A 25819-nucleotide genomic window follows, 5' to 3' on the forward strand; every position below is an offset into this window, starting at 1 on the left:
GTAGCTCAAAATTCATTTTCTTTTTATCTACGTAAACTGTGAAAGGTTACAGGTTCATTCCAGGCAAATGGGCACCGGGTTTTGTGCTTCAAAGTATGTCTTGCTTACCATGTAGGAGAAATGAATTGTATCTGCTTTAATCATTCTTTTAGTGTAAAATATTTTATATTTTATGCCCCAATTTCAGAACCCAACCATAGGAGCCGTACATTCTACAAAGTTGCTTTAACAATTTTATATCTGACTAGAAACCATCAATTCTCTCTAGTAAAGTCGATGCCATTTTAAAGATGAATTGTATACAAAATTACGTCTAAATATTTCTTGATACTCAGGCCTATAGTTTTCATTGATCTCCCTCCCCCTGCACATGGGACTATCCTCCTTCTTGCCAACCCTCCTTATTGGTGCTTATATGAGTTCTTATTTAATGCCCAAACCGGGTGCTTATATGAGACTTCTTATTACATGCCCAAACCACCTAAGATGGCCTTGACTTGTAAAGGGAAAACATGGTCCTATAAAGCTTCCACTTGTTTGAGGGCCAAGGAGGTGTGTCATGACCCACTTTGTGGATTTAATGTAGGCAACCTTACCTTGCATTTTTTGCAAGAGGCTGATTTTACTATTCGAACATGTGGCTGCAAAGTCACAGCAACATTATTGTTCCTTATATATAGATAAAATGCTTTATTGAACCTAACAACTAAAAACTAACTTTCAGAAGAAAAAAAATTCAAATTGAGTTGGTTATTGAAGTGTGCCAACTAGCTCTTAAAGTGCCCTGACTCACGGTGGGGCGGGATAGGGGTGGATAGGGTGAGCTTCTCTATATTGACAGACTTAAGGCACTCTAAGGGCTAGGTGACACACTTTATTAAACAACTCAATTTATTTTTTTTTATTCTGAAAGTTAGTTTTTAGTTGTTAGGTCCAACTAGAGAAGCTCACCCCATCCACCCCATCTTAAAAAACAAATGAAAGTAGATAATAGAATTCACCGAAGTCATTTTTTTTTAAAGTGGCCAACAATTAAATTAAATTAAAGAAGGCAAAGATGTCAGTACATCATTGTTCACCAAATGATTCGCAGCGGGAGGAACCTCACCGAAGTCAGTTAGTAGTAGCATTAGATTTTTGTTTTTGAAAGTAGTCCAAATGCATTAATCAAACCAGCACCGAAGCCAAAGCATCAAAACGAACAAAAGTATCAAGACCAGGAGGCCCCTCCTTTATCCAAACCATAAAGGAGGAAGCGTTCGGATCGACGAACTAGTAAGACTCAAATTATAAAATAGCTAAAGCAAGAGAACGACAATTAGAGATAATCAAATTAAGGTAAGAGCTGCCTCTAGAACACGTCTCCACCTCTGACCTAGCTGCAAAGAATAAGTCTCAAAACACACCGTTTGGAATCCAAGATCAAAATGAATAAAAAAGATGAAACTATTTGATAATTTTAATTTAAAATGTATAAATTAAAAAGTTCAAAACAAAAATTAACAATAAATGGGATCCTGATTAAAATAATTATTTTTCTTTTTCTTTTTTGACAAAAAAAGGTTAGGTTGATATTTAACGATTGAGACGCAGTCCATTATTGTCGAGACCAAGACCGAGAGCATCGTCTTCTTCATTCTTCTTCTTCTTCTCTTTGAAATGGTAAGATTTTGCTTCACCTGTTTCAGTTATCGCTAATCTCCGTTTTCACAAACCCTAATTCCTGTTCATTTCTCAACTAACATATGCATAGGGTTTTCGTGTTCTTAATTCATCATCACGTTTTTGTTTCTTCGCGAGATTTGATTATCGTAATTTTTGTTTTTGCAGGCTAATAATCGGCACACAATTATTCTAATGCAAACCTCTCACAACAGAGCAACCAGAACTTTCATGGATTATGCTTCAATAACACAGGCCATGGAAGGTGTGTGTGCTATTACTAGTACCATAGTTGTACTCTTTTTTGTTTTGTTGTGTTGCTGCTGTTTTATTTGCTTGTGATTTCACTAGTAGCATAGTTGTGCAGCTTCTAGTTTTGCTGCTCTGAATTTTGCTGTGTGTGCAATTTTATGGATAGAAAACACCAGAGTGTAAACTGATTCTGTTTGAGACTGAGTTGTGATGATAAATTTAAAATCCTCTTTTTGTGGGTAAGGGGCATATATTTTCTTAAATGTTTATTTCAAAAGCGTTGTCGAACAAGCTACTGTGGTCCCGAGCAGCTAGAACGGTTACTTACTAGCGTTGTGAAACTGTTGATTCTCTTTATCTCATTTAGCTGGATACTTGAACCAATCTAATTTTGATAATGTCATGTGCATATACTTCTGGACGAGTAAATAATGACTGAATTCAATTCTTTTGATCTGAACAATTATGATTTGAACGCGTTGACTTTGATAAGGCTTTGCTCAACTGTCGAAGGATTGGTAGGATTTTTGTGGCTTGTGGTTTTGTCTTTATATTTGCTAATATGTTCATGAAGAAGCATTATAGAACCACAGAACACTGGATAGATCATAGATGATGAGTAGATATATTATGGCAGCAGATTGCTGTTTTCTTGGTTATGTGATGCAATCAAACCTTGGGTGTGATACCTAGGTTTCTTCTCTTCTTGTACCCAGTGTTATCAAATATCCGCCATGGCCGCGCCATGGCAGTTTTGGCTTTCCGCCACGGCCGATATCCCGCCATATGGCCGCCATAATTTGTCATGTATGGTAGGATTTTGGCTTGCCTCCATGACATGCCATCCGCAATTAATAACACTTCTTGTAGCCCATCTTCCTTAATTTTATATCTACCCAAACCTCTTTTCCTTGGCAGACAGTAATTAGAATTCAACTCATCAAATAAAACTCTAATTAAACACGACCTGGACAGGCACCAATCTATCCTTATTATCCCTTCTATACATAACAAATGAACCTTCAATAACCCGTTTCAAACCTAGTCCTGTTTACATTACTTGAACGAAATATTCGGGTTGTTTATTCCATGACAATCAGTAAAATATATATACAAAGATGATCCCATAAGTTTAAGGGTAATAATCATCCTTAAGAAGGAAATATTATATCTAACCTAAGAGAAATCCTAATAAGTACGAAACGAAAGTTACGACTAGCTATTAAACATTTTGATTCACTTGATTTCCGGGGAAAACATCTGATATTACATTGTCATTTAGTCCATTCTTACATTTCGTTGGCCTTTTTATTCGTACCTAATAGCATTCCTCCTGACCTAAATAAGGAGAGAATGATACAGATCATATCCCTCATAATACCCTAATAATATATTCAGTATCTCACAACTAGGGTTTTAAATTCCGGTTGCGGACAATGCGGCCATTGCGATGCATGTTGCGGCCGTTGTGGCGTGAATTGATGTTTCATTTGCACCGTGTGTTAAAAAAAATAACCATTATTATAATTATTGTCAAACATTAAATATATTAAATAAAAATACATTAAACTCAATCATTTTTTAAAATATATTTCCTAATTCCCCTGACCCTTGAATTTCTGGTTATGCATTATCAAATTCAAGGCCATGCCTTTATCGGTATTCTCAAACCTAATCAATTTAATTTTTGACCAAAAGTAATCAATTTATTCTGTTACCTATTTCTCCAATCTTCAGTTGTTCATCCCACCCACAAAGATAGATGAAACTAGAAGGGCTTGCCCACCGCAAAACAGCGACAGACACAAATAAACAGACAGAAGGCAGTCGCCGCCACCCGCCCCACCCCAGCTACAACCTACAAGCCCGCATATGGCACCTTCGACCGCCACCCACCCCTGCCTAACCCCAGATTGCATCGACGCAAAGGCCAGATCAAAATATCACAGAGAGCATACCAAGTTTCACGGATGCTGATGGAGGTTTGGGACTCTGCGCATTTGTCAGCAGGCCAGAAGATTGGGATTTTTTTTTGAACAGGATGCTGTTTGCCGCCATCGGAACTCTGTTGCGGAACGGTCTGATGCGGAGATGTTGCGGCTGAATTTCTGTTTCGTTACAGTCATTTTGTGTGATTCTAGTTCACCTCGCAATTGCGACCCGATGCCGACGTGGTGCCCTCCGCAACCGCAATATTGCAGCCGCATCAGGGGATGCAGTATGCAATTTAGAACCCTGATCTCAACACTATTAAAATGCTAACCCTTCCACTGCCTACATCAATAATGTTGAAACAGAATATTGTGGATTGCATAATTCACTCATTTATAATTTTAGATCTTTTCTTGGGGCGTGTGTTCAATTTGAAATATTAGATTTAACTTTGTCAATTTGTTTTGATCTTAAATATTAAAATTGGTTTGTCCATTGTTACTGTTTTACAAGTACCTGATGTTTGGTTGAATGAACTGGTTAAGTTTTGTGAAGTCCAAAGACTAAGTTGTTGATATTTTGGGGCCACCATGAATTTGTGTGGTTTTTGGTGGGCAAGGACAGTAGCATGGTCAATAACTATCGTTCAGAGAGCATGAAATTAATTAAGTACTGTTTAGAAATTTGCCAATTTGTTGAAAGTTGGAAACTCAATCCAGCAGACTAAAACAATGTGTGGATAAATTCGGTGATACATTGAACCTTCTGATCAAGGTAACATTTGGCAGCTTAAAAAGAGAGAGCAAATGATAATGGTTTTTATATTAAATTGTAGGTTCAAGGATCAAGTAAAGCCGTCCATGAACAGTTTATTTTTTTTTCATTTCATATGTATTTTGTAGAAAATTGTTCTTTTTCTTATTTAAAGGAATTTCAATAACTTCATGTACAGAAATTCACGCAAAATATACAGGTATGCATCTACTGCTAACATAAAGCAAATGAAAATTATTATTAATATATAGTTTCTTTATCCTTTTTACTTTTTGAGGTACAAGTGTTGGTATGACTTTTTGATATTCTTTATTGATGCTTTGTATGTGTTGAATATTGGCATTACTTAGAGCTTCTAATCTTCTGCTTATGCAGGCATATGTGGACTGTATGAAAGGAAACTGAAGGAGTTGAATCCGGCCATCAGAAGTCTCTCTTATGATATTTCGGATCTCTACAACTTCATAGATGGTCTTGCAGACATGAGTGCTCTAGTGTATCTCTCTCTCTCTCTCAAAAATCATGTGCATGCATTGTTCTTTAATGCCGTCACAGCTCTTTTAGTAGTCTATATTTAAGTATATCTATGCTTTGTCTTTTTTTATGATTTTTCATTAAAAAAAGGAAAATTATATGCAGTGAAAAGGAAAGAAAAATAGATGGTAGGGAAAAAACAGATAGGTTATGCAGATGCTGAATCCTTCAATGCTGTCACAGCTCTTGTAGTACAGAGAATATTTATGCTTTGTCTATTTTATGATTTTTCAAAAAATTGAAAAATTATATGCAGTGAAAAGGAAAGAAAAATAGATGGTAGAGAAAAAACAAGATAGGTTATGCTGATGCTTTGAGTTCGTCATAGTTAAAGAATAAGTTTGGTCTGTTCAGTAGTCATGTGCTTGCTCATTTCAACTAGATTTTGATGTTGAACTAGAACTATAGAAGTTGATGTTTCTGTTTTTTGACATTGAAATGTAGATCAAGGTAAACAAAAAATGAACTCTCTTGGATTAACTGATATCGAGAGTGTTGACATTTTCTCATGAAACATATGGAAATTAAGATTACGGGTAGATAAATTGGTAGCAATTTACGAGTCTTAAAAAACTTATAGTTTGTTGATGTTGTTTTCTTATTGATGGAATAAATGACCTTCAAGAAAATTTGTATATTTTTTAGAGGTAACGCTAGATAGAGTGAAGTGTTGGAGGAAAAGTAGTCTGTAACTCCCCCCTCCCTACCTGCCCCTTCATATGCTGGCTCTACCTTTTCTGACCCTCCTGAGAAAAAAAAATTAAGCAAATGAACTGGACCTATGGGATTGTATTTCTCTTATGTGAATGAGTCACTTCAAAGGGAAAGTTGAATGAGTCACTTCAAAGAGCAAATTAAATAGTTATATACCTTGTGATTGGAAAATCATAAGTTAAAATTTAAATAATTTCGGAGTTTTGTATGTGCATGATATGATCACATTTAGTCATGATTCATAGACCACTCTATAGTTTAGACAACCACAAACAACTCATTTTTCTCTCTATTTCTCACTTCTTTTCACATCACACCATATATAACATTCATTACTTCTCTCTCTGGTTGTCTACACCGAAGAGTGGTCTGTTTAATCATTTTTGTTGTGGAAGCCATTTTTGTAGTAATGCATAGCTTAATTAAATTGTCTATGTATGTAGTAGGCTCTTTTATTTACTGGGCTTTCTTCATACATGTGGTTTGCCCTGGCAGTGATTAATATAACTCTGGCTGTTTGGTTTCTACTTGCAGTTATGATACCTCAATTCATGCTTACTTGCCACATGATCGCCAGTGGATTAAGCAGCGAACCTTTCAACATTTGAAGAAATTGGCACATTGATTGGTCCCCAAATACAGCAACTTAATGTAAATAAATTCACCAAGGGTAAACCTATCTGTTATCTGGGCTATACTCTGATGGCTATGTTGCTTGAATGAAAGATTTTACATACTCTTGGCTAGTAATTGTAATATCAATAGCTAGTATTGCTGAAGTTTCAGACACAAGTGATTGTTGTCGCCATGCTTTACTTTATCATCAGCATGTGGCTCTATCTTCTATATGTAGAAGACTCTGTCCCTTTTTAAATTAATCTTTATCGTGTACTATTTAACAGTGAATTACATTAGTCATATCATATGAATGATAATTTTGAGAGGTCATATCAGACTTGAATACTTTGTCTTGTGCTGGAGATAGCAAGTACGCTTAGAAAAATCAAATTTTATGTAGCTGTAAGTGAGGGAGATTCTTAATATTTTAAGAGTATCGCATATTACTTGAGGTGAGGACATTAGAAAAAGCAATCTAGTTATGTATGTTTAGATGTTTCATCATTTACCTTCTATCTTTCTAATGTCTTATTGTCTTATACGGAAACACATTCTATATACTTAGCATTTACCCTTTCTTTTATCATACCTTAGTCTTCCCATATGCCAAGGGGACAATCACAGCTTAAGCAGAAGAGTTAAACCCCTTCTGTAACCAGTAACCATCCATTTTTGTTGAATTTTAGTGCTGACTACATAGACCATCGAATTTTGTAGAATTTTAGCGCTGACTACATAGGCTTCTCAATTCCACACGCTGGAGTCTTCTAATATGCCAAAAAATATGGGATTGGATTGAAGCCATTTATCCACGAATCCTCATGGTCATGGGCAGATCTATGTTGATGGGTGTCGGGGACGGGAATCGCACGCACATGATTTTTGTTATTTTAGTGATAAAGATATTTTGAAAGTAAAATGATTGTATATAATTATGAAAATGGGAGAAACCACAAAATGATAATATAATATGTAGTGATAAATATTATTGGGATATCATGAATGATATATTTTGAATGTGTTGTCCGTTCAACGGTTCAAGTGATATTTGTTTGATTCTAAGGGTTTAAGTTCGAATCTTGTGTATAAAAAAATACTATTCAATCAGAATGTGAACGTTCTAAACTCTTATTTCTTGTGATGGATACATGTATTAGAAAAAATATTGCTGCCACACTCGGATAATAGCACAATCCGATGCTTTTAAATCTAAAAGTAAGTCCAATATTTTTAATGTTTTTCAACTTTTATTAATTATCTTTTACATTCTATGAAGAAGATATGACTAATGAACTAAGAGAACTACTTAAATAATTGGAAGTAAACGGCTGAAATTTGAATAAATAAAATGTGAAAAAGATGATAGCCTAAAAGATTATAAGCAAAGTAAAGTGCTGAAAATAAGTGATACAAAAAATACCGGAAATTTGTGGTTTAGATTCATTGATGATTTGTATTATTGTCTAAATGACCTTTCATCTATTTATAGGGGTCAAATTTGGCTAACTTACGACAGTTGATAATCACCCGCCACTAACCCACATTCCCATTCCTTGCGAACACTCATAGATCATGGGTGTTGGTGTTTTATCTCCTAATCAACCTGGAAGGTTGCTTTGAACCAATCTTCCTTGTATCGGCCGGTTCAATAATGGAAACTATCTCCCCTATTTTCATAGGATTGAACATGTTAGTGATTTATGCAAGTGAAGTTGTTTTAGAAGCTTCGTGTCCAAACTTTTGTATCTTCCCTCAAATCTTGTCCAAGTACATGATTCCTCTAGCATTGTCGTTTCACCCTGCCGCTTGAAGGCTAACCTAAGCCTTCAACTGTTCTTTCAAGGACTAATTTTGTTCTAATAGCTAACGTGTCTTTTCAGTTATTTTAGTAGTCGTTAACATACCAGGCCGTATCAAATCAACCACCACCTCGCATGCAAATCGCAACAATAACTAAAGATTGCAAAATTTGAAGATCAAAAAGATAGATTCTAAAATGATTTTGTAATCACTAATCAATATAGTTTAATTTTCCCTTATTCAAATCCCTTATTTTAGAAGGATTAAAATTTTAGTTTGAATAAAATTAACTCACATGCTTTTTAAGTCTTGACTTAAAGACTTAAAGAGACGACTTTATTGGTCTCAAGGGTGACTGACTGAATCTAATTTTCTCCCGGGGAGATTACAACAACCACGTTATAGGACTAGCTCCAAGTGATAGTTTGTTGACCAAACAAGAGACTGACTGTTTTTTTTTTTGTTTTAAATTGAAGACTACACATTTTAGACTAGGTGGTTTGACCACAATTATACATACTGCTTTCATTTTTCAAAAATATGTTTTATTACAAAATATTACTTATAACATGAAAAAATAATACAATTTTTACTCCTGAGTTTTAATGATGGCTTAATTGCAACTTTGGTCCTTGACGTTTATCAATTTCATGATTTTAGTCCCCCACCTAATTTAATTACACAGATGGTCCCTGACTTTGCTGGCAGTCTGCAACGTTGGTCCTACCGTTTGTTTGTTAATGGAGGATGTTTACGTGGATGGTCACTTAGCTGATGTGGAAGTTGAATTGGAGAGAGAAAGAGACCAGCAACTGATTCAACCTTCTTCCTCGCCTCTAGGGACTCGTTCGTTCTTTATCTCTTCCCTTTTCGCTAAATCTCAAGTTTCGAAACATCTTCCTTATGGTGCTCTATTTTTTAAGGAGGAAGAGGGTAGAAGATTACCGTTGCAGGTCTCACGTGCAACTCACGTGCTCCGCTCTCTCTTCAGTCCTTCTTTCTATCTCCAATTGGACATCCACGTAAGCCTCCTTCGTTAACAAATAAACGACAGAACCAACATTGCAAACGGGCAGCAAAGTCAGGGACCATCCGTGTAATTAAATTAGGTGGGGGACTAAAATTGTGAAATTGGTAAACGTCAGGGACCAAAGTTGTAATTAAGCCTTTAATGAACTATGTGTTATAAATTAAAATATTTATATTACTATTAAGGTGTTGGTCAAGTCGTAAAAAGTTATAAAAAGTTAGATAAGGGTAAGAACAAAAGTTCAAAACTTGTAGATGGACATCTATAATTTCTTGAACGCTCATTCATGTGGAAAGACAAAATAAAATATATTTATTCAATCACAATAATGATTTAAACATGTTTTTAGTCCCGATAAAATATAATTGATTTGATGAAATTTGTGAAATTAGTCTCTTGGTTTATTTTGTAGCAGTTAAAAATCAGCGTTAATACACAAAATCATCATAAAAAGTACAACAGAAACTAATTTCACATATTTCATTATTATTTTAGACTAAAATACATGAATTTTTTTTAAAGAGATCAAATTCAATTAACACCATTTAAATGGACAAAAAACATATTTGACTCATAAAATATTTGCTTAGATGAACTTATCCAGGACTTTTAGTAATCCTGCATCTACTTTTAATTCTTACGCAACTTCTTAGCTGTTTGTTTAACTTTTTTCTTATGACTCTTGCACAAAAACGCAAATGATTAAATTGGAGGGTAGTTTCTGCGGGCTGTTCACTCCTTGAAGCCCCACCCACACTTGACAATTGGAAAGAAGTAGCACACTGGAAATCTAGAAAACCATCATTCCTATATCACTTTAGGGCAACTTGCATAATATAATTATATATAGTCTATAGACCTTTTATTTTTTGGTCAATTATAGTCTATAGACCTAGACGTTCAAATCTAATATATAGATTTGTGTGGTGAATTCTATAATCTACTATTTTAAAATTGTCATGATAAAACTAATATGTTTTTCACTTTTTCCCCAATAAAAATTATTCAGACTAACATCAAGAATCTTGATCTAGATGATGAAAAGCATAATGTTGATGTCGTTTTAGCTCAATTCCGCCGATGAACATTATGGTTCATAAATCATTTTTTGTTGTCGAGATGGATGGTGCTTCATCGTTATATCAAAAGTCTTATACGTCCTCCATCATCACTTTGGGGGTCCTTTATTTTCACGTTTAGGATCATCCACTGTCCCATATCATCACTGTTGCGTTAAAGTAACACACATACTCACATTCTATCGCAAAAATAATATGAGAAATTTTTTTTGCTATAGAATCCAAAGGACTAAGGCATGAATACTTGGTTCAAAAAAATCACATGTTTTTGAAAGGTAAAATATAGGTGATGTCATTTAAATGAGAATAGGTGATGTCATAAATAATTATTCATAAGTGTCATTTTCCCCCTTCAAAGTTCAAAGTGTATCCATCCATCTAATAATAGTACTATAATAACATGTAGTAATGGATGAACTCTGCATCAGCATCTCATTTACTACCAAACCTCACCTCACCATGTGGGTTGCTCCTCCACACTTCCTCCTCCTCCTCCTCCTCCTACTCACCACCACCACCACCTTCCCAACAACCCACTCACTCTCCTTCAACATCACCAACTTCGACGACGACACCACCGCCATCGCCTACGAAGGTGACGGAAAATCCACCAACGGCTCCATCGACCTCAACAAAGTCTCCTACTTCTTCCGCGTCGGAAGAGCCATCTCCGCCCAACCCCTCCACCTCTACGACCCAACAACCAAAACACTCACCGACTTCACCACCCGCTTCACCTTCACCATCTCCGCCATCAACAAAACCTCCTACGGCGATGGCTTCGCCTTCTACCTCGCCCCTCTCGGCTACCAAATCCCACCCAACTCCGCCGGCGGCACCTTCGGCCTCTTCAACGCCACCACCAACAACAACCTCCCTCAAAACCATGTCGTCGCCGTCGAGTTCGACACCTTCGTCGGCTCCACCGACCCCGCCGTCAAACACGTCGGCATCGACGATAACTCCCTCACCTCTGTCGCCTTCGCCGCCTTCGACATTGATAGAAACCTCGGGAAACCCTGTCACGTTCTCATCACCTACGATGCTTCCTCGAAGACCCTTTTCGTCGCTTGGTCGTTCAAGGGAAGAATCGAGAACAACAACAACGATTCGGGTTCTCCCAATTCGTCTCTTACATACAAAATTGACCTAATGCAGATTCTCCCTGAGTTGGTGAATGTAGGGTTTTCAGCTTCCACTGGGCTTTCCACTGAGCAGAATGTGATTCAAGCTTGGGAGTTCAGTTCAACTTTGAATTCCACGATTCTGGATGGAAGCAATGGGAAGAGCAAGAGCTCTCACTCTCGAATTGTTGTGGTTGTTGCGGCGGCGGTTGGTTCGATTTTTCTGGTGCTTTTGGGGGCTGTTGTTGGGTATTTGGTTGTGTGGAAGAAGAGAAGAGGGGAATTTGATGGTGAGGGTGATGAGGATGGAGGTTTGATTTCAGTGAAATTTGATTTGGATAAAGGGACTATACCAAGAAGATTTGATTATAAGGAGCTGGTTGAAGCTACTAATGGATTTGCAGATGATAGAATGCTTGGGAGAGGAGGGTATGGACAGGTTTACAAAGGGGTTTTGAGCTATTTAGGAAGGGTTGTTGCTGTCAAGAGGATCTTTGCTGATTTTGAAAATTCGGAGACCGTGTTCATTAATGAGGTTCGGATCATAAGCCGGTTGATACATCGGAACCTAGTTCAATTCATAGGGTGGTGTCATGAGGAAGGAGAGTTTTTGCTTGTTTTTGAGTACATGATGAATGGAAGCCTTGACACTCATTTGTTTGGGAACAAGAAGAATTTGCCCTGGGAAGTGAGGTATAAAGTGGCTCTAGGTGTGGCGCAAGCGCTTCGTTATCTTCATGAGGACGCGGAGCAGTGTGTTCTTCATAGGGATATTAAGTCGGCGAATGTGTTGTTGGACAATGATTTTAGCACTAAGCTTGGGGATTTTGGGATGGCGAAGTTGGTGGATCCGAGGTTGAGGACTCAGAGGACCGGTGTGGTTGGGACTTATGGGTATTTAGCGCCGGAATACATTAATGGAGGGAGGGCTAGTAAGGAATCTGATATGTACAGTTTTGGGATTGTGGCTATGGAGATTGCAAGTGGGAGGAGGATTTTTCAGGATGGGGACTTTCATGTGCCTCTGTTGAATTGGGTGTGGGGACTTTATGTGGAAGGGAATGTTTTGGATGCTGCTGATGGGAGATTGAACAAGGAGTTTGATGTGAATCAAATGACTAGCTTGCTCATTGTGGGGCTGTGGTGTACTCATCCAAATGACAAGGAAAGGCCAAAGGCTGCAGAAGTGATTAAGGTTCTTCAACTCGAAGCGCCGTTGCCGGAGATTCCGCTCGACATGCATGATCGTCTTCCTCATTCAGGGTTGCGGCAGGGGCCGCGGCAGCCACCACCGCCCCCGCCCAATTACTCTTCACAACCACCACCCATCACCCACAGCCTTGTTAGTGTTGGCACCAACAGCCTTGTTAGTGTTGGCCGTTAATTGATTTGAGTTACACCATTCTGAGCAGCTATGTGCATTTTTTTGTGTGGAAGATGTGCTTCTTTATGTTCAATTGAATTCATTCAATGCAACACCCGGCGGTTGGTTCAAATTGTACATATTTGATTGAGTTTGAAAAAATGTCTCGAATGCAAGCCCCAATAGAATATGGATGTCTGAGGCGAGAACAAGATTGTCTCCGTATAGGATGTATTTGTGTGTTAAATAAAAAAAATCATTCTGTATTTTTATTCCTCTATGTAACAAATTATTTGATACCTTGATAAATGGTTGAGACAGGTCGTTTTCATTTTTTCCTTCTTTTTTTCCTAGTGTTGTTCAATGCCTCATGTTGCATTTTCACTTTTTTTTTTAAATAACTTTGTGAATTATAATGATCTAAAACCAAAGGACCCTTAAACTATTCCTAGCAGCTATAGTTGAATTGAAATCATTCTATGCATTTTGATTCCCCTTGGCACACTATTTGATACCGTGATAAATGCTAGGGACATATAATTTTCTCTTTTTGCTTTTTTTTTCTGGTGATATTCAATGCCAAGTTGCAAAAGAATTGATAAATTAATTTGGTTGACTGACTTATTAAGACAATATCACTATTTTATTATTATAATTATGTCACTTTTTTTGTCGGATAACATTTTGTTGCTCTGTATTTGCTTATACAGCACATCATTTGTACTGCCCAGACAAAATAGCCAGGTAATCAACAAAAAACAAATCCAACACAGCCATATAATAACATACCAGTGGGGCTTAGTTTACTGGTATGAAGAAAATCAATCTACCAATGGAAAAGTCTATAGTAAATAGAGGCAAGAGGATTAAAGTAAATAACAAGGCAAATTGGAGAGAAAAGCTTAACTTTCTGGGTATCTTTGGTACTCAAAATTCATTACAATTAATTATGAAGGACTGGAATCTAAATATTTTAGAAAAGAAGTGAATTCAGCAAAACTAGCTCAGAATTTTTAAATAAACCACTTGGGTTTTAGTGTTTCTCTCTTGGGCCTTTTGGAGCTATCTGATAGTATTGGCCCAATATCCCAGCTACCAATTACATATATGTGTACCACACCTATTAATATATATCCCTCACCTTGAATGAATGTCCCTCACTTTCTCACATTGTGTAAGCTACTTATACCTGTCCTCTCAAAATCATCTAATTTTCATCCTTTACTTTTCAAGTTGTATACAAACAAATGGCTAGATTTAAGCAAACACTGGCTTGGTAAATTCCTGTATATGAAATTGAGAATCCCTCAGGATTTCTTTTATGCTTGGCTATTTACCATCAACACTGTGTACAAGGGAAACCAATTCAACATCTATGGTTTCTGAAGTGTCAACAGCAACCTTTGAATTCGCGATTTCGCTCGGAAGAATAGAAGAGTTAGGATCAGCTCTAGGCACCAAAAACAGCAAGCAAAGTGGAGTGATTCTCAGAACGTTCCGGATCAAAATAGCCAACCAAAGATTATCAAACCGTGTTCTTGTAATCTTCAGAACGTGGAGCACTAATCCTCCTCCCCATGATGCTGAGAGAACTCCAAGATTATCAATTGACATTAGGAGAGCAAAGAAAGTGCCTTCAATACCTGAAGGGCAAAGCTTTGTGCTGAGTACAAGCATAGGCATCCACTTGAGCCTACTAGTCATTTGAGCTATGCTTTCCACAACCACAACAAAGAAGTAATCTGGTATACCAAATTTCAGGTTCCATCTCAGGACTAGAATCAGATCAAACATCCCTGACAAACCGTAAAGCAACTGAGTCCAGAAGAGCACGTCTCTGAACGCGTAATCCTTTAGAGCATACTGGTATAGTATTGCACCTAAAAGGGAGCCCACTGAACAAATTGAAAATATGAAGCCAATACTCTCCTGTGTAGGAAAATGTACAACAAAGGTTACTGGCATTATCTGCTATACAGATTTTTAATTCAACTTGGTTAAAATATAAAACTACTGCCATGATATTAAGATAATTTGTTTAAGCAGCAGAAGAATGTCACAGATACCTGAGAGAAAGCTGGTCCATCCTTTGAGTCTGTAGCCCAATAAAACATTCCTTCAAAGATATTTAAACTCAATGCAAGGGATAAATACATGTATAAGCAAGGCCTCCATACATCTTCACTCTTCAATGTATTCCACATAGACTTGCCAGCATCAAGACAATTCCGGTTAACCTAGTCAACACATGAAAATCAGCTTATACTTGTATTAGAACCGTGGAAATAACAAAGTTTGTTATACCTGTTTGCAAGAAAAGTTGTGCATACGAGGCTCATTGAGAAGAAAACCAACCAAAATTACAAGTCCAGCTGGGATAGTCATCAAACCAAACACCCCCTATGAGGAAAAAGCTCTCATATTAAAAACCAATCAAAGAAGTACTTAAAAAAAGAGACTTTTCAGGTTGTAAGAAAAAGGTTTCTGTAGGCTAACCATAGGTCCTATAAGGTGAACAAAGATACCACTAATGGAGAATCCTAATAGTGCTCCAACAGAAGAACTAAAGGCACACAAACTTTGCATGTCAGCGGCAAGTGAAGGATGAGAGATACTGTTCTGTGCCACACAGGCATCAATGGTGACATCTGCTATTGCCACGCCGGCACTCCCAGCTGTTAATGACAAAAGGGCCAACACAAGATGCAGGTTCTCATGCAAAGATAACAAAAGCATGGAAATCACCCCTACAAAACCTGCAACCATATAAGAGAGTCTATAGTTCAGATTAATATGTTAGTGAAGCAATTTCTAAATCTCTTCTTCAATCCTAGCATCAAGCATTAATCCGTGGTCTGTGATAATGGACAGTGTAATCCCTAATAAGAAACTCAAAATTATAACTGTCTCCTTCTAAGGTTGTCTGAAGCAAAACAAACTTCATTCATGCTTAATAAAACATTGTATAAAAGTATGAGAAAAACTCCATCTTCGTAGAGATTGCATCAGTTTGGTACTTTGTCAATGATAAGATATACCAAGAGCTAAGTAAATACTTCAAATGATACCATCATAATGCCCATAGGTAGTTCATTATCCAGAGTAAGAAATGAAATGAATTCGTGTGCATCTGCACATGTTTTTAATCATCTTCTCAGACAAAGAACTTGACTTTTTGCACCTTGTTCTCAAAAAGGTGTCTTTAGACCGAATGGAATGGCCAATGATGGCTTCCTGAAATGAGAAGCTTATCCACAGATGCTAATGCAGTGTTACAGAACTAATCTTGATAATGTCTGCATGAAACCTATATCAGGTACACTGAATTACTATGACCAATGTTCCATATTGTCTCAGGAACTAGAAAGCAAGAGGAGATAATGGCCCAGTTAAGAGACATCGTCAAGTAAGTTTTCAGTATTCAAATTTACTACTATACCATCCCCAAAACTGTTATCGTATTGCTTAGAGTCTTATTGGCTTATCCGAAATCTTTCTTCTGATTCAAAATCATGGTATAAAGTCCCCCCCCCAACCCGTTACGGTCATGGAATAGATGAAATAAACTACTTTTGTTCAAGAATGACATTTTATCCAGTACATCCTATTCCTTCTAGGTTAAAAGAAATTCCTACGGCTCCGATGAAGAAAGTTAATAGTACTAAAACAAGCATAAAAAATAACATAGAGTTGTCAGATTCATGAGGATAAAAACAAGGCAACCTCTAAGTACAAAAATCAGTACTATGAATGAAAAGACTGGTTAAGATTTTTACATTTCGATTAATTGGAGATAAACATGTCTTTTTGCAACCAAAACTATGAGAAGCACTGATTTTGACAAAGTGCAATCTCCCAATGTCATCTAAGTGCAATAAATTATGCTCACCCTCCATTATTTCCAAGCTTCAACTCTATATACAATACTTGAAATTAACAGAATTGAAATGTTTTGCACCCTTTGAAGTTTATTTAAACTAACAAATATCAAGGAAAGCAATAATCCAGAGGTAACTAGTACAAAAAAAAAATCAAGCTGCAATTTTTTATTCACAAATTACTAAAATTCCAACCTAAATAAAACATGAATTGAATTGAATGTATGCAACAATGCTTGAGCTTAAAAAGACAAGAACATATGATATGAACAAAGAAAACATTACATACCAGCAAAAATGAAATATGGGCGCCTCCGAAATCCAAAAATTGGGACAACATCAGTGAGAAGACCCCAAAGAGGTTTGACAATCCAAGGAATTGATGTAATTCCTGAATAAACCTGTGCTTCAGATGGCTGCACCTTCTGAACATCTTTCATGTAATACTTTGTGCCAACAGTGGCAAAAGCTCCACCCACTCCTTGGCTTATTCCATAAACAACTACCACTCCAAACACAAAGCTCCAATGCATTTCCCTTGAAAGCATGTTAAACCAGTGGATAGGAATACAAAGACAGTTCCAAACCCTTCTTTTGGGTTCATTTTCATTTTCCTCCACAGATTCAACAAATGGGTCTTCTTGATTTTCCTCCTCCTGCATTATCAAGCCTTTGATGTAAGCAGAGACCAAAAATTGAAGACTAGATTCAACAATCAGCTTCAAAGAAAATGCTCCAAAGACCAAAGAGTCGTTTTTCTCTGATGGGAATTTAGCAGGTCTTTGAAGTCATTTTTCTCTCCTGTAAATATCCCAAAAGAAAAAAGAAGGGATTTTGACAATCTTCCAAAATATTTAATTTGTTTAGTTTTAAATCATAAGATATACTTCCTCGTGTGCCGCACGTGCCGCGCAAATCGTAAGATATACGGCCTCGTGTGTCACACGAGGCTGCACGTGCATCGCACAAGTAACTAGACTAATGGGTTAAATGAAATGAGAAAGCTCGTAGATATGAATCATAAGTTTTATCTTTCGACTAATTGATTTCTCTAAGTATAATTGCAACTCGGGCAAGTGTGATTATAACTCGAAGTTTGATGACTTCCAATAAAGTGGTTTCCAAAGTAAGATGAGATCTTGAATAGCAGCTTCTGAAATTTTTATGCGGCTTTTAGAGCATCTCCAATGCTAGTTCTAATAGATGAGTTCTTAAACACTATTCATGTGGGTCCATAGTGCCATATGTGCTTAAGCAGCTCTCAAGCAACTTTTGCAGATTTCGCTCCAATCACGAGTTCTTAGTTCTTAGCACTATTCATCTATTCCCACAATATCACATTATTTATACTTTTTATTATAATAAAGCAATAAAACAAAACTCATAAAGTAATAAAGCAATTTACATGAGAGAAAAAATTTTATTTTATCCTGAGAACTCATAAAGAGAAAGAGAATCACCAGTAACAATTATGTCATCAACATAAATCAGTATGAGAACATGATGAGTTTTTTTTATAGGCAACTTAATTATATTGAATGAAGTACAAGGGGTACTTCAAACCAATACATAGAGAATAAAATGAAGGGTTAATCATCATATTAGTCCTTGTCTTTGAGTCACCGTCTGATCTAAGTCCCTCGCCAAAAAAATTATTGTAAATGGTCCTCTTCTTTGTAAAATGTTTGGAGCAGGTCCTCGCCAGAGCTCGGAACTCCGGCGAGTAATGAAATGACATGCTGACTGGATTAAGTTTGCTGACATGGATTTAAAAAATTTTAAAAAAATAAAACTAAATAACAAGTCAGAAATTTAAATTTAGTTAAAAAAATAAAACAAATTAACAAATCTAATTCTAAATTAATTAACAAAATTAAATTCCCCCAAATTAAAAAAGTTAATCCACAATCATCCCTTCTATTTTTCCTATTCATCTTCATCATCATCATATTGCTCTCATTCCAAAAACTTAAAAATATTCAACTCAAAATCACAAAATACCATCATCATCATTGAAACCCAGAGCAAAACAACAAAGGAAACAAAAACACATTCAGACTTTTGTAACGCCCCAAATTCTAAACCGGGGATCACATTAGTAACCCAACAAAATATGGGGACTAACTCGGGTTTTTTTTCTTCTCCAAACGGTGATATTTCGAAAACAAATGCCCATCATCACCCAAGCAATGGCCCGAGAAGTTCTCAGGTAAGCTGGCCGGGCACAATGCCCCGCATTAAAAGCCTTTCTTGCCTTAGACAGAACAACTCGAATTCTTACTTTAACTCAAATGAGGTTTTTCAATATCATTTACAATCACTTTTCAAAAACCGATTCAATTATCCTTTAAGTTCCCAAAAATCAATTTGATTACTTTACTTTAATAAACTTTGCAAAAACTTTATCATTTGATTTATAAACCATTATCCGATTGACAATATTCAAATGTAAATGTCAGTTATCGCGATAATATAAATAATATCCCGATAAAACTCCTAGTTAAACCGCTAGGGCAATATTCAAAATCCAAAACCAACATAATATCGGCGTACGGAACAAAGTATAAAATTATTTAATAAACGTTCGCTTGAACGCTTTCCATCTCCGTCGCCTCAAAGCCTCGTCACCTAGCACAAGTCGTCGCCCATCCACTCTTGTCGTCAAGAACAATCAAACTTCACCACTAGACGACTCGTCATCTAAAGCGTTAAGCGCCCAAGTAGACAAGTAGCAAACATTAAGGGTTAGTATCAACAAACAACAACAAAAAGTTTAAAATTTAAGAGAAGATAAGATATTGAATTTCAATTTCAAAGTAAAAGATGAGAAGAGATTTTCAAATAAAAGATAACGATAATCCAAATATTATCTTGAACAACAGCTTAAAATAACCAAAAAAACATCAAGAACAACAACAAGTCATACGAATTAGGTTAGTCCTAATGCCTACATGCTTCTACCAAGATGGATCGATCAAAAGCCTCACAAAGCTAGACAACCACATTGTCGAGTAATTCAAAACATCTCTTCGAGATGGGAGAACAGTGGGACAAATAACCACCATGTTGCCATTTAAAATTTCAAACCCTAGATGCTTTTGTTAGCATTCAAGGCCCACAGCCATCAACAACAAAGGGGTCGTTTAATTTTACCAAAATTTCAATGGTTCAACAATTTTTATCCAAATTTAAGACATGTTTCTCATATCATCAACAAGCATGCATCAACATGTAAGAGCAACAAATAGCACAAACATACAACTATATTCACAACGCCTTTTTACAACTTCCTTTCACATATCATGCAAAAAAAAATGAAAAATATACATACTCACGCACTATTCAAGAGACTATCCTTACCTCCTTAAGTAGTAGTGCATACGAGGGAACCTGAACGAAAAGAGCAATATTCATTGTCAATAGGTGCTAAAAACGATAGAACTACCCCTCCCTTAACCCTACTATAACTCACGACCCAAGGAGAAGGAGTTTTGACGATGAATATACCTCAACGAACGAAGGAAGGAAAAACACTCTTGATCAACAAAGGGAGGAAGGGATTCGGCTAAAGAGAGAGAAATGGCACTTGAGTGTGATGCTCTCAAGTGTATTTTTTTTTCAAGTGAGGGAGGCAGTTCAGGGTTTGTGACTTTTTCACACACTGAAGGTCCTATTTATAAGAAAACTCTTAACCTAAACCCTAGGCCTCCTGAATTTCGGCCACACCCACTCTATGAGGAGGAAATATTCTGAATTCACCCCTTTTTGCTTCTTCCCTAAGTCATGGTTCAATAGTTTTCCCTTATTCTAACTTTTCGATAAAATCTCAACAGATTTTCTTTCTGAAAATTCCTAAATTAACTATTTTAGATTTCCATCATATAAAAACTTATCAACAATCAATGTAATGATATTCCTCCTAATTTAGAAGCTTCTCTAAAAATTTGAAACCAAAATAGCTTAATTTCCTTAATTAACAAGCAATTCTAGGTTTAATTAATTAATTAATAAAAAAATATAATAATTCCGAAATTAAATATTTAATTACTTCTAAAATATTTATAATCATCCTCAGATGGTTTTCTAATACTTTTACAACCCATCTTTTAATTTTTAAACAAATATTTTCAAGATACAGTTTCTACATTACCTATTTTAACATTTAGTTAAAATAAATTGAGTTATGATATATACACACCTCTCTACTTCTTTTCCACCTTCATTTCTATCTATTTCTCTTTTTTCTATCCATCAAATCATCTATCACATCTTTACTTTCTCTCTCCTTTCTTCATATCTCTCTCTTTCTCCACCTCTCCACACCTCAGGTTTTAGGTGTGATGATATAATTATTCAAATAAATACATATCAGTCAATGATTTATTTATTTTTATTAAAAATAAATATTTTAAGTCATATAAGGGTTTCGGCTTTTGTACCCAAATGGTATAGTTTATTTTGGAAATTACAGCTTTGGAGTACTTTTTTTTATTTACCAAACTAGTATAAATCGCCATTGTCAGTGGCGATTCTATTTTTTTTTTTACTTTTTTAAAGAATCGCCAATGCTATTGGCGTTTTTGTTTTTGTTTTTTCGTTTTTTAAATAAATCGCCAACCATGTTGGCGTTTTCTTTTCTTTTTTTTTAAATTTTTTTTTCCTTAAAATCGCCAACACAGTTGGCGTTTTCTTATTTTTTATTTTTTATTTTTTTCTTAAAATCACCAACACAGTTGGCTTTTTCTACTTTTTTTTTAATTTTTTTTAAATAATAATTAGAATGATATTTAATCAATTGATACTCACACACAATTTTGTGTCATTACTCACTTTTGCAACACTTTGATCATAAATATTTGAACTGATATTTAAAAATAAACATATGCATTACATAATTTAGTTCAAGAGAAAATTATTTTTTATTGTGGAGTCGAGCATTAATGGATTTTTTTCCGCACACGTTGGGGTCGTTGCCTTCGAGGTTCTTCCAACACTTGATTTTCATTTCCTTCACTTATGTAATGCATATGTTTATTTTTAAATATCAGTTCAAATATTTATGATCAAAATGTTGCAAAAGTGAGAGTAATGACACAAAATTGTGTGTGAGTATCAATTGATTAAATATCATTCTAATTACTATTTTAAAAAAAATTAAAAAAAAAGTAGAAAAAGCCAACTGTGTTGGCGATTTTAAGGAAAAAAAAAGAAAAATAAAACGCCAACTATGTTGGCGATTTTAAGAAAAAAAAATTTAAAAAAGAAAAGAAAAGAAAACGCCAACCATGTTGGCGATTTATTTAATAAACGAAAAAAAAAAACGCCAATAACATTGGCAATTCTTTAAAAAAGTAAAAAAAAGAAATAGAATCGCCACTGACAGTGGCGATTTATACTAGTTTGGTAAATAAAAAAAAAGTACCCCAAAACTGTAATTTCCAAACTAAACTATACCATTTGGGTACAAAAGCCTCATATAAGACCTAATATCAATTTATTTCAATTTTATATCCTACTTTTCAATTTTTAAAAGATTTGATCTAGATTTATAGAAAAAAACCTAAACAAATCCAAAATAAATCTTCTAACCCACTTTTCTTTCTCCTAGTCATCAATCTCGAAAATTATAAAATAAATAGAGTGGAGAGAGAGAGAAAAGTGAGAGAGAGGGATAGAGCGAGGGCCCAACGCTACGAGGTTCGTCGCTCTTGGGAGTCTACCATCGGCAAAAGGGAAGGCAGGTTAGGGAAAGGAAATGCACAACCAAGTGGTGGTGATATCACTCACTACGTTTTCTCTAATTTCCCTGAGAACTTCTCTGAGAAGGAGCTTTGGCCGGTGTTTCAGAGATATAACCAAGTGTGGGATGTTTTCATTGCGCCACGCCAGAATAAACAAGGGAAAAGGTTTGGGTTTGTCCGGTTTATTGGGGTGAAGGATGCGACGAGATTAGAAAGGGAATTGAACTCAATTCTAATTGGGAGTATGAAGATGCACGTTAACATTCCCCGGTTTCATAAGCGTTACGATGGTCAGTGGGGTGACAACCCACGGAATGAGAGGTTCCCTCAAGACGTGCGGGGGGCGAAGCATAACGGTGCTCCGCAGGCTAGAGTCAGATCGGAGGCAGGTCCGGTGCGTTCCTTTGCTCAGGTTGTTAGGTCTGGGGCAGGGAAGCACGCTGCTTCTCCAGCGGTGGCCACTGTTGCATTGCAGCCTAAGGATGTTACGGAGGTTTGGAAGGGACCCGCTGTTGTGGATGTGGCTGATTGGCTTGCCCGCAGCCTGGTGGGTGTTGTCAAGAATTTGGAGCTGCTGGCTTCACTGCGTAATGCGACATTCTTGCAAGGCTTGCAACATATTCAGGTTCGTTACCTTGGAGATGGGTTTGTCCTGCTGACGGGGCCAGAGGGGTTTGATTTGGAAGGTGCGCTCCAGGACCTGGTGACTGGCCTTGATGCAGTGTTTGAGTCCCTTTTGCCGTGGACGGTGTCGGTGGCCCCTATGTCTAGAATTGTTTGGCTACGCTGTGCTGGCTTTCCCGTTCATATGTGGAATAGGGAGTGCTTTCAACAACTGCTGAAGCCGTTTGGTGATCTGATTTCTATCGATGGGGGTACTGCTGATTTTTCAAATTTGGAGTTTGCCCGGTTGAAGGTGCGGACTATTCACCCTGGTCTTGTTTCGATTTCGAAGAGGATCAAGATTGGGGACGTCATCTACAACGTTCGCATTAGTGAGGAGCTTGATGGTGAGCTTCATGTGTGCCCTTGTAGGAACCAGGTGAATGTGGAGGATAACGAGGAGGAAGGAGATTCGTCGACGGAGTTTGGCGGCTCCGGTGATGACGTGTCGATTCCTGATACCTTAATCCTGAAATCCGGGGATCAGTTGCTAGACACAGAAGGGGCATTAATGGTAATCATGGGGGAGTGTACAGCCATAGCGTTGATGGCGTTGCTAATAATGATCTTATGATTGGGTTTTCAAATTCTGAGGGTTACGTCAACTCTAAGGAGAATTTGGTGGATGTCGTTGGTCATTTGAATTCTATTAGTGGATCAGTGGAAGTTTCAGTATCTGAACAGATGGGGTCCACCGGGGATGGTGTCGTGGGGGACCAAGCTGGTCAACGTAAATTGGCTGACCCAGTTTTTGAGGCTGGGCCTTTGGGTGTTTTGAATCGGGTTGGGCTGCCCATAACTTCAAACGGGTCTCCAAAGCCGGTAACACGTATGGCCTAGGATAATGTTCAGATTAGCTCGACTAAGCTCCCTCAACCACTGACTTGCAATAGAAATGAAGAGGAGGCGGTGTCTCAACTACCATCCTCTACGGTGGCAGCGGGTAACTCACAGGCTAGAGGTACAGTAGGGGTGGTAGCGACAGATCCCGGACCACCCCTGGAACTTTGCAGTTCAGTGGCAGTTTCGAATCAATTTGGTGCTCTTCGAAGACAGGCTTGCTCTGCAGCAACGGGGGGTGATCGTGGCTCAACGTCTTCCCCTCCAAGGGACCGTTGCGTCTCCAACGCTGGCATCCGTAAGGATTTGAGGGATTTGTGCTTCTCCCTAACTTCTGTACAGTCTGAACCTTTTCGACCTTCTCACCCTTCCTGGTTGAGGGGTCTTTCTTCTGAGGCCAAGGAACTGTGGGCGCTTGGGAGGGAGCTCGGGGTGTCCGCTGGTGGTGACGAGGGTGCGATTATCAACAAGTTGATTGAGCTTGATCAACGTGATGCTATAGGGTGTGGTCGTGCTGGTGAGGGGAGATCAGTGGGTTGTCAATGAAGATTCTTTCCTTCAATGTGAGGGGACTGGGAGGGAGGGGGAAGATGAGGGTTATAAGGGAAGTGGTTTGCCACCATCATGTGGAGGTTTTGTTTGTCCAGGAAACAAAATTGCAGCGTATCAGTACTCGTACGTGTGCTCAGCTGTGGGGGGAGTCGGGGTTCGATTGGAAGGCTACTCCTGCTGTAAATCGGGGAGGTGGCTTATTGTGTATATGGAATCCAAACTTGTTTGTCTTGGAGGAGTGTGTGGAGGGCCAGGGTTTTATAGGGTTAGTGGGGGTTTGGAAAGCTTCTCAGAGTCGGTGTGTGTTGGTAAATATCTACTCTGCTACTGATATGGAGGGGAAGCGGGCATTGTGGAATGCTCTGACTCTATGGAGGGCTAATTGTACAGTAACGGCTTGGTGCCTTGCCAGCGATTTTAATGTTGTTCGAGTAGAAGACGAATGTAGAGGTTGTGTTGGTGTTCTACCTGTGCAGAGGCAAGAGATGGAGGAGGTTCACCTCTTCATCTCAACAATGGAGTTACAGGATATCCCGCTTGCAGGTCGTAGATTCACTTGGCGCAGGCCTAATAACCAGGCTCGTACCAGGTTAGACAGGTTCCTTGTGTCTAATGAATGGGATGGTTTTTGGCCGAATTGTTCTCAGCTAGTGCTTAACCGAGACATCTCTGACCCTTGCCCGCTTTTGTTACGCTAAACGATTCAAGATTGGGGGCCTATGCCTTTTCGTGTGATGAATTGTTGGCTTGAGCATCCTAGCTTGGCTAGTTTTGTTGATCATGGGTGGAAGGGGCTCCGTTGTAGGGGATGGGGGGCATTTGTTCTGAAAGAGAAACTGAAAGGCCTCAGGGGATTGCTAAAGGGGTGGAACAGGGAGGTCTTCGGGGATTTAAAGACTAGAAGGGAGGAGACAGTGAAGAAGATTAACCTCTTAGATGTTAAGGAGGAAGCTGGTGGTCTATCTCACGAGGAAATAATGTTGAGGCAGTCGCTTTTGTCTGAATTTTGGAGTGTTTTGAGGCTTCATGAGTCTCTCTTATGTCAAAAGGCTCGGTCTAAGTGGGTTGCGGAGGGGGATCAAAATTCGGGCTTCTTCCATGCTACGATTAATTGGAAGCGTCGGTCAAGTTCTATAGTTGGGCTGCTGGTTGATGGGGTGTGGGAGGAGGATCTTAGTCTGGTTAAGGAGGCCATTAGGGGTTTTTTTAGAGCAAGTTCAGGTCGGTTGGTAGGCCTAGGTTGGGCCTTGACGGTGTGCTCTT

The 25819-nt window shown here is 37.6% G+C and overlaps 4 protein-coding genes across 4 annotated transcripts; 3 read left to right on the plus strand and 1 right to left on the minus strand.

Moving 5' to 3' along the window:
• The first annotated feature begins 1554 nt into the window (after positions 1 to 1554).
• Positions 1555 to 6829, plus strand: LOC130717916 (enhancer of rudimentary homolog). Its single transcript, XM_057568316.1, has 4 exons — positions 1555 to 1662; positions 1831 to 1927; positions 4996 to 5116; positions 6403 to 6829. The coding sequence occupies exons 1-4, from the start codon at positions 1660 to 1662 to the stop codon at positions 6491 to 6493; spliced, it is 312 nt and encodes a 103-aa protein (XP_057424299.1). The 5' UTR covers positions 1555 to 1659; the 3' UTR covers positions 6494 to 6829.
• A 3959-nt stretch (positions 6830 to 10788) lies between these two features.
• LOC130718813 (L-type lectin-domain containing receptor kinase IX.1-like) lies at positions 10789 to 13224 on the plus strand. Its single transcript, XM_057569438.1, has one exon. The coding sequence runs from the start codon at positions 10804 to 10806 to the stop codon at positions 12901 to 12903; it is 2100 nt and encodes a 699-aa protein (XP_057425421.1). The 5' UTR covers positions 10789 to 10803; the 3' UTR covers positions 12904 to 13224.
• Positions 13225 to 13871: 647 nt separating this feature from the next.
• LOC130718904 (probable folate-biopterin transporter 2) lies at positions 13872 to 17601 on the minus strand. Its single transcript, XM_057569548.1, has 5 exons — positions 17050 to 17601; positions 15379 to 15638; positions 15187 to 15282; positions 14949 to 15119; positions 13872 to 14811 (listed from the first exon to the last, which is right to left on the minus strand). The coding sequence occupies exons 1-5, from the start codon at positions 17420 to 17422 to the stop codon at positions 14212 to 14214; spliced, it is 1500 nt and encodes a 499-aa protein (XP_057425531.1). The 5' UTR covers positions 17423 to 17601; the 3' UTR covers positions 13872 to 14211.
• Positions 17602 to 24546: 6945 nt separating this feature from the next.
• LOC130719036 (uncharacterized) lies at positions 24547 to 25254 on the plus strand. Its single transcript, XM_057569687.1, has one exon. The coding sequence runs from the start codon at positions 24547 to 24549 to the stop codon at positions 25252 to 25254; it is 708 nt and encodes a 235-aa protein (XP_057425670.1).
• Positions 25255 to 25819: the final 565 nt, after the last annotated feature.

This window comes from Lotus japonicus, chromosome 5, assembly GCF_012489685.1.
Source record: "Lotus japonicus ecotype B-129 chromosome 5, LjGifu_v1.2".
In the NCBI taxonomy this organism is placed as follows: domain Eukaryota; kingdom Viridiplantae; phylum Streptophyta; class Magnoliopsida; order Fabales; family Fabaceae; genus Lotus; species Lotus japonicus.

Excerpts from the sequence above, each read along its gene's own strand:
- LOC130717916 (XM_057568316.1), top strand. Across the intron at positions 1,928-4,995 it reads AATAACACAGGCCATGGAAG|GCATATGTGGACTGTATGAA; the intron begins GTGTGTGTGCTA and ends CTGCTTATGCAG. Across the intron at positions 5,117-6,402 it reads GCAGACATGAGTGCTCTAGT|TTATGATACCTCAATTCATG; the intron begins GTATCTCTCTCT and ends TTCTACTTGCAG.
- LOC130718904 (XM_057569548.1), bottom strand. The coding sequence starts at position 17,422 with ATGCAGGAGGAGGAAAATCAAGAAGACCCATTTGTTGAATCTGTGGAG. Across the intron at positions 15,283-15,378 it reads TTCACCTTATAGGACCTATG|GGGGTGTTTGGTTTGATGAC; the intron begins GTTAGCCTACAG and ends TTTTCCTCATAG. Across the intron at positions 14,812-14,948 it reads ATGGACCAGCTTTCTCTCAG|GAGAGTATTGGCTTCATATT; the intron begins GTATCTGTGACA and ends TTTCCTACACAG.
- LOC130719036 (XM_057569687.1), top strand. The coding sequence starts at position 24,547 with ATGAAGATTCTTTCCTTCAATGTGAGGGGACTGGGAGGGAGGGGGAAG.
- LOC130718813 (XM_057569438.1), top strand. The coding sequence starts at position 10,804 with ATGGATGAACTCTGCATCAGCATCTCATTTACTACCAAACCTCACCTC.